The sequence below is a fragment of the Callospermophilus lateralis genome, chromosome 16, assembly GCF_048772815.1.
Source record: "Callospermophilus lateralis isolate mCalLat2 chromosome 16, mCalLat2.hap1, whole genome shotgun sequence".
NCBI classification, from domain to species: Eukaryota; Metazoa; Chordata; class Mammalia; order Rodentia; family Sciuridae; genus Callospermophilus; species Callospermophilus lateralis.
In genome coordinates this window covers 51,664,325-51,679,517 of record NC_135320.1, presented here as the reverse complement: position 1 = coordinate 51,679,517, position 15,193 = coordinate 51,664,325, and the positions used below count along the sequence as shown (strand labels likewise).

The 15,193-nt window shown below is 35.9% G+C and overlaps 1 protein-coding gene and 1 pseudogene across 3 annotated transcripts in view; one reads left to right on the top strand and one right to left on the bottom strand.

The window, feature by feature from the left end:
* Ints8 (integrator complex subunit 8) overlaps positions 1 to 15,193 on the bottom strand; it is a 55,303-nt gene that overhangs the window by 16,027 nt on the left and 24,083 nt on the right. For all 3 annotated transcript variants that reach the window (XM_076835476.1, XM_076835477.1, XM_076835478.1), the window contains 6 exons: positions 14,839 to 15,014; positions 13,421 to 13,554; positions 11,424 to 11,534; positions 9,248 to 9,449; positions 4,589 to 4,710; positions 135 to 319 (listed from right to left, as the gene is read on the bottom strand). In XM_076835476.1, the coding sequence (XP_076691591.1) occupies positions 135 to 319; positions 4,589 to 4,710; positions 9,248 to 9,449; positions 11,424 to 11,534; positions 13,421 to 13,554; positions 14,839 to 15,014 (930 nt within the window). The remainder of the gene's footprint in view (positions 1 to 134; positions 320 to 4,588; positions 4,711 to 9,247; positions 9,450 to 11,423; positions 11,535 to 13,420; positions 13,555 to 14,838; positions 15,015 to 15,193) is intronic.
* On the top strand, positions 2,180 to 2,275 carry LOC143382411 (small nucleolar RNA U13; annotated as a pseudogene).

Genomic DNA, 15,193 nt, shown 5'->3' with positions numbered 1-15,193 from the left:
GCAAACAAGTCCATCAGAAATGAGAGCCACTGACTCCTTAAGATTATTCATCTTTATGATATACAGAATAAAAGTAGATATAAATTAAAGAGAATGCAAAAACTTGTAACTGATAGAAACATACCAACACATACCGATACATTATACCTAATGTAGATTCCCTCTGTTTTATTAAACTAACTCTGCCATCATTTCCTCGTTTGTGCTGATTGGACACACTGCAGATCTGAACAACAACTTCCCAAAGGTCTTTAGCAGTCCGTCTACTTTCTTTAGGACCAGGAAGTTCTTTGCATGTAGCTGCTAAAAGCTGTCCAAGCTATAACATGAAAAACAAAAAGAAAACAGACAAAAAATTATCCATTATATCATACTGTCATGACAGTCCTATTATCAGGTTATACTGAAGAAAGATGGTAACTATCCAAACATACCAACCAGTTATTTTATGCTATGCATTCAATAAAACTTCTGAGTTTTATTGAATGCATAGTCAGTATAGCAACAGATCTGAATTTGAGGAAGAGTATCTATTAGTTCTACCTTATAAACCTCATCATTTCTGAAGAATTATAATCTAAGAGAATAGAAACTAAGCTAATGAGAACAAAAAATGAGATAATGAATACAAAAAGATAAGTGATTAAGTGTGGATAAAACTGCCCAATATACATAGTATGATGCATCTTTTGAAGAAAATTTATGAAGCTGGGAGTGGTAGCACACATTTGTAATCCCAGCTATTTGGGAGCCTGATGAGGCAGGAGGATCCCAAGTTTGAGGCCAACCTGGTTAACTTAATGAGACCCTGTCTCAAAAAAGGCTGGAGATGTAGCTCAGTGGCAGTGCTTACCTGGTATGCATGAAGCCCCGGGCTCAATCCCCAGCACAATTTAAAAAAATAATAATAAAGTCTATAATGGAAAGCACACACCATGACCTTAACTGTGGTGAAAGTCCAAAGGTGACATTAAAATAATGCTTACACATATGCACAAACACATTTGTTACCCTTACTCATGAGTAAGGAAATTGAAGTTGGCAGAAAAAGGAATAAGCAACTTGTTCTTTTCTTTTTGATGCTGGGAACTGAACCCAGAGCCTTTATCACTAAGCTATAACCCCAGCCCTTAGAGCAACTTTTCTCTAACAAAAATGGTTGCACTTGGGGATAGACCTACTGCTATTCTGAGCCAGAATTAAGAAAAGACAGATTACAGAAAGTGGTTGATCTCATTAACAGCAGCCTTAATGACCTAAGACAAAAGAAAAACTCCAAAATAGTGAAAGGGTTGAAAGCAACAGGCAGAGACGAGAAAGGCCCAAAATACAGAGGAGAAAACCAGGTTTATATCAAATTCGCATTTTCTTTCCATAATTTCAAACAAAAGAGGGCCCTCTGTCCTTACTCATTAAATTTTATATATCACAGCTCCATTTAGGGGGTTCAGTGACAAGAATAATTTCAAGTTCATCTGAAAACCCCAGTTCCCACCAAACTGTACCTAGAAAGTATTCTAATGAGGTCCCCACTGCTTAAGGTGGCTTCTCTTAGGAGGGGACATATTATGAAAAAAATAGTGCTTTAATTCAATAAATGATACACTGTGAAAACTATGCCAGTTTGCTTTTTATCTACATATACTGTTTTATTAAACTAGTAAGTTACAGGTTATTACTTCAACCCTAATACATCAATATACATCTTCTAAAGACAAGGACATTGTCCTACATAACCACAACTCTGATTACACTGAAGAAAATTAACAAGAATACTGGTGCTAGGGTTGTGTCTCAGTGGTAGAGCACTTGCCTAGCATGTGTGAGACACTAGGTTCAATTCTCAGCACCGCATATAAACAAAGATCCATCGACAACTAAAAAAAGAAAAAAAAATACTGGTGCTTTCTAAATCTAGTGAAAATGATGTACAAACCCTACTTGAACCATGTGATAGAAATTAGGCACACACAGGACAGTTCATCCTGCATGCCCACTGCACAGATTCTTCTCCAATTACTGTAATCACAATACATGCAGCTATTTATGCAATACCATGCCAGGGTTACTATAGTTCCTTATCTCAAATTCATTATCTATTGTCAGGGATTATATGCTTACCTGAAGATTACTAAATTTACTAAGTATATAAATTAAAAATGAAAGTAAGAACTTTCAGATCATTTTCAATTCACAAGTGTGATGATAGGGTGTTCATGCTGTTGTGTGAGACGGCCTCCATCTAAACCTTGTTACAATGTCTATAGATCTGATGGGGAGCAGGGGTTCAGAAGATTTAAGTCCCCCAAATCAACTAAATTCTACAAACCTCCTCGAGCACTAGTATTTTTTTTTTTTTTTTTTTGAGCACTAGTATTTTTGGGCACCATGTAGGGCATGGAAATATAAAAATTACTGCCCATGAAACTCACTATCTTATAGGAAAAAACAGGTGAACAAATAATTTTTTATATAGTATGAAAACAAAAAAAAGGGGCTGGGTTTGCAGCTCAGTGGTAAAGTGCCTGCCTTACATGTGTGAGGCACCAGGTTTGATTCTCAGCACCACATAAAAATAAAGATATTGTGTCCATCTACAACAAAAACAAAAACAAAGAAAGCATGAAAACATGAGGAATATGTCAACAATAATTAGAGCAGGACTAGTACAACACACACTAGTATTCAGAGGAGAAAGTGATTTACTTATTTAGGGAGAAAGGAAAGCTTATGAGAAACTACATAAACAGGCAAAAATGGGAAGGACAGCCCAGCAGAGAACACACACGCAAAGTACAAAAGCATTAGAAAACATCACGCAAGGACACTGGTGCGGGCACAGCAAGGTGCAGGGAGACACACCTACAGGAGAAGCACTCATACCTTAAAAGGTCTTGTAGGTCATATTAAAAACCTGGACTTTTATCCCACACTATATCTACTATTACCACCAGCCACACTGCCTCCCATTCTTTCCATGGGGCAGACTAGACAGTTCTGCATTATTGCAAAAGGGTATTATTTAGTCACATGCTTACAATTTTTCCTTTCTTTTCTGTGATTACATAATAATATATATTAAATAAATAAGAAAACATGTAAAGCAGAAAATAAAATTGGTTAAAATTACCTTATATTCCAATATCAAGAAAATATGTTATTCTGTCAGGCTTTCCCAAAATATAGTACTTATTAACTTCTCCTAACTATTACTTTTAAAGAACAAACCCTTCTTACTCTGAACTTCAGAGTCCTCTTGCCGTAACATTATCCAGAGAGGCAGGAGCCAACTATGGAAGGAGGTATACAAAACCCAATCATCAGATGACTTGATGAGATGCATCTGTAACTACTTTTGGCAAGGTCACCACACATTCTTTTGGGCCACACCAGAGAACTGCAGGAAGCAGCAAGATAACCTAGCCTACAACACAATTTCCTGTATTCTTATACATCACAGGCCTTCAAATATTCATTACATAAACATTTGCCCGTCTATTCTAGTATACAACTCCACAGAGTTCTCAGTGCCTTAACACTGTGCAGCAAACTACGTTAAATGGAAATGATAATAAGCCTGGAACAACTCTCATTTGAGAGTTTATTAAAGATTAAGCATAGACTGTTAGGCATAGTCACATCAGTACCCTAAATATCAGGGACTCATTCATACCCCAGAAAGTTCACTCAACAGAGAGATATGATCCAATGTCTGAAATTCCTAAGAAAAGGATAAAGTATAACAATGTTTTTGTTTTGTTTTAGTACTAGGGAGTGAACACAGAGTATTTTACCACTAAGCTGCAACCCTAGTCCCTTTAATTTTTAATTTTGATACAGGGTTTCATTAAGTTGCCAAGGTTCTCATTAAGTTGCAGAGTCTGGCCTCAAACTTTTTTAGGGGGGAAGGGAGGCAGGCGGGCAGGGAGATCACTGGGGATGACCAGGGATTGAAGCCAGAGGTACTTAACCACTGAGCCACATTCCCAATCCTTTTCATTTTTTTGAGACAGGACCTTGCCAAGTTACTTAGAGCCTCACTAAGTTGCTGAGGCTGACCTTGAACTTGCCATCCTCCTGTCTCAGCCTTCCCAAGCTGCTGGAATTACAGGTATGTGCCACCATGACTAGATGAGTAAATTCTTTCATACTGGTATATACAAAACATGTTATTAATTAACAAAGATGATATAGATTCAGGAATATCAAACTTAGAACAGTAAACTGATTAAAAAAAAAAGGTAAGATGTTCAAATAGAAAATGTACAGAAGCATCACTGGTAATATATTTTAATCATAGAACTTAAAGCAAAACTTAACCAACCTCGCACTACACTATGATTATACCAAAGTGTTGTCTGTTAACATCATTATTTGCATTTGTATCTTCAAGAGTTATAAGGCATTAGAAATAGTCAAAAGGGCAAAGTCAAGTGTATGTATTGTCAAATACTATGATTTTAACTACAAGCATTTGTCCCATCTTACACTGTATCACAGAAATTAGGCAAATTCCCAAAGTAGTATAAAAAAACAGGTACAACAACATTCTAATAATCACTTTGTTGAGATTAAAAACCTTAATTACCTTTACATACGGATTACTCTGAAGTAGAAATGCAGGAACTTGCAGTGTAAGATATTCATTTTCTCTCCAGTTTAACATAAAAGCAACACATTCCTCAGCTACTACCTGACGAAGAGGAATATCTAAAAAAAAACCAAACAGTTGGAATAACCATCATAATATCTGCTCAGATTTCAAATGATTAATAAAAAAAGCTACAGAACAAAAATAAAGTAATGCTAATATTTTATACTTTTATCTATAAAGTTTAACATCTCCCAACAATACATGTCCATGGTCTCCATTATTATTAATCAGGCAAATTATCCCTTAGAGCCCAAAAATCCACTGTGAAAGTCTAAAAGTTGATACCTGTCCTATAGAAACTTATAATTCAAGTGAGCAGAAAATAATTATACAAGTAAAACAAGTATAAAACGGTACAGTATAAATTTTTAGCATGTTTACAGAAAAAAATAGGTAAACTATATAAAATAGCAATAAATCTGTTAATCTATTTATCTTTTTAAATTTTATTTAAATGTAATACTCATAAAAGTCATTTACTCAAAAAACATTTACTGTTCTACAAAAAAATTTCAAGTAAAAAAGTAACAAGAAAAATCAGTCATTTTCAACAATATTTCCTTTGAAATAATTAAATATACCCTAATACGTTGCAAAAGTTTGTAGCTTAAAGTACATAATTTCAAATTTTAAGATACTTTAGGAAAAAGAAACCAAATTAAATCCCAACTAACAATGTTAAGACAACATGGGAAAAATGAGCTCCCCTTTTCTAGATAACTGTATTCCTCAGTCTTTTTATATTTCTTGGACAGTGTCTATGGCTATTTTTATCACATTTTATTCCAAAAAAGGATGTGAGATGATGAAAAATATGCAAAAGACAGCAAAATAAAATATAAATATATTATCTGCATCATCTTCTAAAGATAGAATGATGAAAAAAGTGAAATCAGTTCCCCAAATACATGCCTATTACTGCTCTATGCATTTTGCTGAAGGGAGAACTTGGCTCCAAGGCTTCCTTTATTCAGAACTCTTCATCAGTAATACTGGCTTGCCAGAGGAATGATGCTTAAACATAGGGAGCTGGATTCTGATTCAGCTTGAGAGTCAGTGATTTAGAGATTAAATTTCCCCTAAAGTACAGGCAATAGAATTATTCATTAAAAGTGCAAAGACAGGGGGCTGGGGATGTGGCTCAAGCGGTAGCGCGCTCGCCTGGCATGCGTGCGGCCCAGGTTCGATCCTCAGCACCACATACAAAAACGAAGATGTTGTGTCCGCCGATAACTAAAACATAAATATTAAAATTCTTTAAAAAAAAAAAAGTGCAAAGTCAAGTGCTTTGTCATAAGCTCTTATGAGCCAGAGTTGGCCTAACATTCAATTTAGCTGCAGCTGACAAACAAAAAGGAACAGAAATCTAACCTACTTGGCTACAGAAAAATAGGGCTCTCTCCCAAAAGACATTAGTAGTATTAGAAAAATTAATATCTTCCTCTTATTTCTACTATAACTGAAAGGCTGGATCTGTTGTCAGTTAAGATCACTTCCTGTTCCTTAAAATAAAAGCAGGTCAACCCATGTAAAAGAGTGCTTCTCTGTGTTCTATAGAGGGCATGCATCTACTTTGTGCGATATTGGCCTCTTTTCCTTTAAAAAGGAGTGAAGAGAAGGTGACAGATGACAACTTTCTCCTCTCCCTCTCTTGACCTCTGGAGAAAGCATGCCTATCAACATCAACTCTTATACAGAGCTAGAACGGCAGAGGCAGGAGTCTATGCTCAACTCAGGTAACTAGCGCAAGCAATAGGACAAGCTGAACATTGAGCAAATTAAGAAATTACATAAACTAAATACAGAGTGATAAGACTCTAATGAAACAAAATGGAAAAAAGTGATATGAGTGCCAAACTGTTAAATCAAAAATTTGATTTAACAAATTTTTGATTTAACAGGGGGCTGCGGCTGTAGCTCAGTGAAAGAGTGCTTGCCTTGGACATGGGAGGCACTGGGTTTGATCCTCAGCACCACATTAAAAAATACACAATAAAGGCATGCTGTCCATCTACAACTACAAAAAAAAAAAAAAAAAAAAGTCATACAGAAGAAACCAGTTGCAGTGCTCATACCCGTAATCCTAGTGGCTTGGGAGGCTGATGCTGGAGGATCAGGAGTTCAAAAGAGAGCCTCAGCAACTTAGCGAGGCCCTAAGCAACTTAATGAGACCCTGTCTCAAAGAAAAAAAAATAAAAAGGGCTGGGCCTATGTTTCAGTGGTTAAGCACTCCTGGGTTTAATCCCTGATTACCCCCACTCCCCCAAAAAAGTCATAAAGGAAATGGGGGGGGTGGCTCAATAGCCTAGCATGTGGGAGGTCCAGGAGTCAATCACCAGCCAGCGCCCAACAAAAAAGGGTAGTGCAATAGACTACTAATTAAAGTCACTTTCACCCATTTCAAAGAGTAAGAGCACAGACTTAGAAACTGGACTCAGGGGTTAATAAAATCACACCCAGTTCACTCTCTTACTGTGTGATTTGAGGCAATGCTTTAAACTCTCTGCACCTCAATTACTTTATTTACACAATGGGGATAATGCACAGTAGCTTCTTCACAAAGCTGCCATGAGGACTAAATGAGTTATTCAACTAAAGTTCTTAGAGCAATGTCTTGACATGTAGCTAACACTAAAAAATGTTAAGGTTTTAAACTTTTCATTAAGAAAAATCATGTATGAAAACCAACTATCTTTAAAAAGCAAGCATGTACATAAAAAGCATGTGTCCATCAAGATTTAATGCCAGCATAATTCTAGATCAATTCTTATAAAAACATGGTATTGCTGGGCATGTGACAAATGCTTACAATCCCAGCAATTCCAGAGGCTGAGGCAGGAGGACCACAAATTCAAAGTCAGCCTCAGTAACTTAGCAAGGCCCTAAGGAACTTAATGAGACCTGTTTCAAAATAAAAAGGGCTGGGGATGTGGCTCAGTGGTAAAGCCCCTCTGGGTTCAATCCTCAATACCAAAAAAAAAAAAAAAAAAAACCATTATGATATCAAAGAGGACTGATACATTAAATGTCTCAAAGGTATCATACCTACGCCTGCGTGGTGGCACACACCTCTAATCCCAGCAGCTCAGGAGGCTGAGGTAGGAGGATTACAAGTTCAAAACCAGTCTCAGCAACTTAGTGAAGCCCTAAACAACTTAGTGAGACTGTGTGTCTAAATAAAAATATAAAAATGGGCTGGGATTTGTCTCAGTGGTTAAGCATCTCTGGGGTTCAATCCCTGGCACCAAAAACAAACAAAAAAAGGTATTCTACCTACAATGCTTAAAAAAAAAAAAATTATGATTCATAACTACATGGCCCCTGTGGGAAATTAAAATGTAATTAACTCATAAGACCTCTAGTTGGCCAACAGTTGTTACTGTACGGGTACATTTCTTTACAACTCAATTTTATTAGTTATAGTACTAAATGTGTAGATTATGATTTAATTCCTTTAAATAAATTTAAAACCTATAAAATTAAAAATCAGGGAGAGGTGAAGAGAAACTAAATTCAGGTCTTATGCATGCTAGGCAACCATGCTATACCTGAGGTATACCTGAGCTACACATCACCCCTTTTTGAGACAGGGTCTCACTAAGTTGCCCAGGCTGGCCTCAACAGTTGTGATATTCCTGCTTCTGCCTCCCAAGTGTGAACCACCACATCTGGCCTAATATGCCCATTTTCACTAAAAGATATTTATCAATGAAATTGAGTGCTCAAGCTCTGTTCTAAAGTGGCCACAAGTGAACTCCTGACCCACTGGCAATCAATTTAAGGACATTTTAGGGCAGTGATGAGGAAACAAACCTTCAAGCTGTATTCATAGGGACATTATGATTCTTTACCAGACTATCTTGAAACTATAGTAGAAGCTAGGTTTGGTAATACATACCAGCAGTCCTATCTACTCATGAAGCGAAGGCAGGAAGATCACTTGAACCCAGGAGTTCCAGAGCAACCTGGGCAAAATGGCAAGACCCTTCTTCAAAAACAAAACAAAATGACAACAAAAACCCTGCAATGTAGCTTTTATAGCACATTAAATAGTGCCACAAAAATTCATGGCCACCTGGAACTTCAGAATGTGACCTTATTTGGAAACAAAGCCTCTGCAGATATAACTAATTGAGATAAGGCCATGTTGGTTTAAGGCAGGCCCCAAATCCAATGACTGGTATCCTTGTAAGAAGAGAAGAAATAAACAACGACAAGAGAAGATGCTATGTAAAGACAAAGGCAGAGACTGGATGCAGCTACAAACCAAGGAAGATCAAAGATTGCTGGGAGCCTCGAGAAATTAGGAAGATAAGAGTGCCTTTAGAAAAATGGCCTGATACACCTTGATTTCAGACATCTAGCTTCTAACAATAAATTTTTGTTGTAAAATCACCCAGTTTGTGGTACTGTTACAGAAATCCTAGGAAATATTTCCTCCATTTTCCCCAATGTTCTCAAGTGAATGCCAAACCCAAATCCTGTTAGAAAAATAATTTTTATAGACAGTTAAAGAGTCAATTTTTATTTTTAGTGTTTTTTCCCACACTTAAGTACTGAATTTCTGAATTTGACTTTGTGAACCAGTCTTACCAGGAAGCCTCATTTCCAGATATCCTCGCACCCGACTGATAAGGTCAGAGGGAGGTCTCTCCCCTGACTGCCCTGTTCCAGCTTCATGTGTATGAATATCCAAAAGTAACATCTCATTCAGCATGACCTGACGAAGTTTTGGTGAGAACTCTGTTACCAACTCCAAACAAGCAGCAAACAGCTGTTTAGCATGGGAAAAGTCCTATAAAAGAAATGACAGAATACCCCGAGTCATCTTTTCTTAGAGTTAAAAAAAAAAAAAAATGTATCTTCAGTACAGAAGAATTAATATAAATGATTAGCAATGCTTATCTCAGAGAGTGAGGACAGATTATCTTTTTCTCTATCATTTATTTATCCCAAATTTCCTAAAGACTAATCTTCAAGCATTATTTTTCTCCAAGTGTCTTATTCGTTTTAACAATCTGGCTGTACTCCCATCACTACAAAGAAATAACTTTGACAAGCCAAAGATTTTCTAATCAATTAAACATTTTTCAGTTACCTTCCAGTGCTGTGCACTACGTTTTTTAAAAACATTCTTTTTTCCCTTTCCATATCTGGTCCCTATAACTATTACACCATTCGTTTTTGGACCCAATGTTGCATTCCCTTGAGCTCCAGTCTCTGTGAATTCCTGGGTTATCGTCCAGAATCCCACAATGGTATCTCTAGTCCAGACCATTCCCCAGGCTCCAGGATTATGTTTCCAATTGTGGCCTCAAATTATACATTGAAAAAATAAACTCATAAGGGATGGGAATGGGGATGGGGGGGAAGAGGCTGGGTGTGGCTCAATGGTTAAGTGCCCCTAGATTCAATCCCTAATACCATACAAACAAAAAGATTGATTATTTTCGCTCACTTCCTACTATTATAAAAAAGTTTTTATTTACTATATGAATGTGAACTTTAAGCATAAGTTTAAGGAAATGCAAAGGGTTTATTCCTGGTGTAGTAAAAATACTGGCTTTTGAATAATTAATTATACTTTATATATTTTAAAAAAAAATTTTTTTAGTTGTTGATAAACCTTAATTTATGTATATGTGGTGCTGAGAATCAAACCCAGTGCCTCACACATGCCAGGCAAGTGCACTACCACTGAGCCCCAGCCCCAGCCCCAGCCCCTATACTTTATTTTTTAAAACATACATTTAGGGGCTGGGGATGTGGCTCAAGCGGTAGCGCACTCGCCTGGCATGCATGTACGATTCAGGTAGGAATGCTGGCCCAGAAACGCCTTATTGCCTGTCTCACCTAACAACGCTATAATCAAAGGGAACTGTTTCCAATCCCCTCATATACCATCCTTTCTTGTCTTCCAACTTTTCCTCATGGTATCATCCTCTTGCCTTCAATATCTTTCACTTTCTTTAAATAGCTACCTGATTTAAACCTCAGTTTTAGTTCAGAGTTCTGCCTTCCAAATGCTATCTTTAAGCTTCCTATAGAACAGAAAAACTTTTAGTTTCAAAATTACACTTTTATATGATTTATACTTATGCCTTAACTTCCCAGACTGCAAATTCCTTATATAAAATATACTACATGGGCTGGGAATGTGGCTCAAGTGGTAGTGTGCTCGCCTGGCATGCGTGTGCCCCGGGTTCGATCCTCAGCACCCCATACAAACAAAGATGCTGTGTCTGCCGAAAACTAAAAAATAAATATTAAAACTTTTAAAATAAATAAATAAAATATACTACAAAAGTAATTTTAACATTTTTTAATTTTTTAATCCTTTTATACAATCTTTATTAACTAAATCCTAAAGAATACAAATGATAACTTTTCATGCTCTCTAAATTCATTCATTCAAGAGATGGGGTCTCACTATGTTGTCCAGGCTAACCCTGAGCTCCTAGACTCAAGTGACCCTCCTGCTTCAGCCTCCTAAGTAGCTGGACTATAGGCACACACAACCATGCCTGATTTCTAGACTTTTAAAAAGGTATAGAATGGTATCCATACGTCCGAGACCACTGCGATGTAATTATAAAGGCAAAAGAAAAAGAACTGACTAAAATGCCTTTTCAAATGGCTTTTTAGGCCAATATTTTTAGGCCTATACTTTGATTTTAAGACAAGGAAAAGATCACAGGTTTTAATTCCTGACGCTTGCTAAAATTATTAAGTATATTCATGACAAGCACTGATGTACACTTTTACTCACCTTAACAGTACTGCAGTGTAAGCCTTTGGCCATGAGAATATACACTAAATCTCTTGTTAAACTGTCCTTAATTCCCAGGATTACACTACTATACACAGAAGGTATTTCCCACTAGAAGAAATAGAAATACGTTACATACAGAGAAAGCCAAATATAGATGAGAATCTTTCAATAACATTCAAACACATTTTTAAAAAATCATTAATAAACCAGGCACACACCTGTAATCAGCAACTCAGGTGGTTTCCAAGTTCGAGGCCAGCCTCAGCAACTTGGTGAGACACTTGTAATTTAGCAAGACCCTATCTCAAAATAAAATTTAAAAAGTTGGGGATATATCTCAGTGGTAGAGCACCCTTAGGTTCAAGATCCAGTACAGGAAAGAAAAAAATCATTTTGGGGAAAAAAATCATTTACAGATCCTTTTCAAAGAAAAAAAAAAATTCATTTCACTGTAATTAAGTATGCTTAATTCCTATAAAATATAAAAGAATTTCTGGCTGCTTTTCCACTACTTCTTCAGCAGGAGGGGCACTATGCAGTTAGTTAAAAGCACTGCCACATACTTCTCATATCTATGAGTTATTTCCTTTTATCTCTAATCTATTTTTCACTGAAATGATGTTTTTTTGTTTTATTGGTACCGGGGATTGAATCCAGGAGCGCTTAACCACTCGTCATATCCCCAGACCCTTTATATATTTTAGACAGGGTCTCACTGAATTCGTCAGGGCCTCCCTAAGTTGCTGAGTCTAGATTTGAAATCACAATCCTCCTGCCTCAGCTTCCCAAACTGCTGGGATTACAGGTGTGTGACACCACGCATGGCTGAAATGGGACTTTAAAAGCTATTTTCACTTACACTTTCCATGGAAGAAATTTAAATAGATAACCTCAGAAATAGGTAAATATATTAGGTGGGACCTTAAAAGAACACTGAAAGCAAAAAAATGTTCTATGAAGAACTTTTAAGGGCTGGGCTGTAGCTCAGTGACAGAACTCTTGCCTAGTATGCGTGAGACACTGGGTTCGATCCTCAGCACCACATACAAATAAAATAAAGGTATGCTGTCCATACTCGACTACAAAAAATTAAAAAAAAAAAAAAAGAAGAACTTTTAATACACTGAGATTCCATGGTGTAGGCTTTAGATTTGAAAACAGTATTAAGAAGCAAAACCAAGCTTGACAAGGTAGTGAATGCCTGTAATTTCAGTTACTCATGATCATAAGATGGAGGGCTGGAGATACAGCTCAGAGGTAGAGAACTCCTAGGTTTGATCCCCAATATACAAATCACACACAATAAAGTAAAAATAAGGGACTGGGGTTGTAGTTCAGTGGTAGAGCACTTGCCTAGCACATGTGAGGTACTGGGTTCAATCCCCAGTATAGCATAAAAATAGATAAATAAAGGGCTGGGATTGTGGCTCAGAGGTAGAGCGCTCACCTAGCATGCATGAGGCAGTAGGATCCTCAGCCCCACATAAAGATATTGTGTTCACCTATAACTAAAAAATAAATATTAAAAAATAGATAAATAAAGGTATTATGTCCATCTATAACTAAAAAATTTAAAAATAAGTAAACAAGTAAAAACAAAGACCCAAGGTACAATTCAGTGATAGAGTGCTTCTCTAGCAAGAGCAAATCCCTGGCTTTGATAACCAGACTAGTCAGAGAGAAAGGGACCCTGAACAGTAAGATTATTAATAGGTAGTATACATTACACATATATTTACAGCTATATTTAAAATGCATGTAGACACTTCAGTAACAAACAATATAACATTTTTAGATGTTACTGATTTAATAGTTTTTTTTTCCCCCATTTTCAATTTTTTCTGACAATGCACAATAAAAGTACAATTATGGTCGGGTGAAGACTATAAGTAAAATGGATCCTTTTACTCAAAAAGATCAGGGAACAGCCCTTCTAATAAATTAGATTAGAAAATGAAAATTAATTCACACCTGTTCTTGAGAGAGTTTCTTACCTTATTAGATACTGTCCAAAACTGTCGCTCTGAAGTCATACCATGTAATTCAATTAAAATCTGTCGAATCCTCCAGGGATCCACTGACAATATAAGTTGATGTTCCAACTGACCAATGTTGACACTTGCTGAGGCTAAAAAAAGATAAGAGTTCCATTTTAATAATGATTTAACTCAAAGATATATGTAAACGTACGAGAATGACAACTGAAACATATTTGTAAGTATTCAAAGTTGAAAGCAGCTATCATTTTGAGAACTGACTCACTCAATGTAATGTAAGTTATTTATTAACTTTATCTTCACACAAAACCTACCACAATTTGAAATACATCTGAATTTGAAAAACAGTGAAGATATAAACAAAGTTAAAGTCAATAACTGGTTCATGGAAAGAATATTCAGGATATATGGAAAGAATTAATTCTATAGAGATTCCTATTTTTGAACATAATGTGTTAATGAAAGCACTTATAAAATTTAATAATAAACATAAAGGCATGTTTTTTTGTTTTGAGGGGAAAGGAAGAGAGGGAAGAGAGCCAAAAATGATCATTAAAATCCCAAATTATAGCTCAGCTATCAGTCAGTTTTCAATAATGTACTTCTAGCATTTCATGCATATTAATCTTAATATTTTTTCCTTTATGACTGGTTAGCCAACTAGTTTAAATCTAGTGAGGGTCAAAGTAGCTAAAACTTTGCTTATGTTAAACCAACTGAATTCTTTTGTCTCATCTGTACTAAATTTTGAAGCTTATGTTTCTTATTAATAAAGAGCACTGTATTTTCCACTTTTTATGAATAAGGGCAAAAATTGGAGAATTCATTAAATAAATAAACAAAAATGAAAATGTTGCCAAAGCTGAATGTTTAGTCAACACATAGCAGCACAATGATAAAGGCTAAAATCAAAATTTTCATCTTTCTGGGTCCACCATCCCTCACTATTCCCCTTTCCTTCTGTTTTTTTTTTTTTTTTTAAATATTTATTTATTTTTTAGTTGTAGTTGGGCACAATACCTTTATTCCACTCATTTACTTTTATGTGGTGCCAGGGCCCCGCATGTTCTAGGCAAGCGTTCTACCACTGAGCCACAATCCCAGCCCCATCCCTTCTTGTTTTTACCTCCAACAACTTATTAGCAGTAGGGTTATCTTGGTCTATTTCCCCATCTAAAATATTCTATATACTTATCCAAAATCTTGGCCTAATAAAAGATTGTTTATTTACCATACACTCAACAGAGTCTTAGCACTTAACGACTCATACAGAAATCTAACTAGAGCACACACATAAATATCTATAAAGTATAAACAAAAACAAGTAAAAGGGAATCCTTAAATATATTTCAATGTTAATTTGAATAGAGGGGCAAAATGTGCCAACAGTCTAGCTGGCAGACTGGAGAGCTAACCTGGGATATCATAAAATGAAGTTACAGGTTTAATGCACAGATTTACTCTAGGGGATCTCTTCCTCATCTGATCAACAAGAAGCTTTCGTTCTTCATCTTTCAACAATGTAATGAAAAGCTCATGTGAAGAAATCATGAAAACATACTGCAGATCTTCCAACCCCAGACACACATTCCTAGATCAGTAAGAAATATTATAAAACAAAAAAGCGTATAATTTAGTTTGAGGAAAAAATCATATGAATCAATTTATATCAATAAACCATTTAAAAAGCTAATCATTTCATAAATTATATTACAATATCTTTAAATAGATTTTAAAATTTGCCTTTGATTGTTATTTAAAATTTTAATA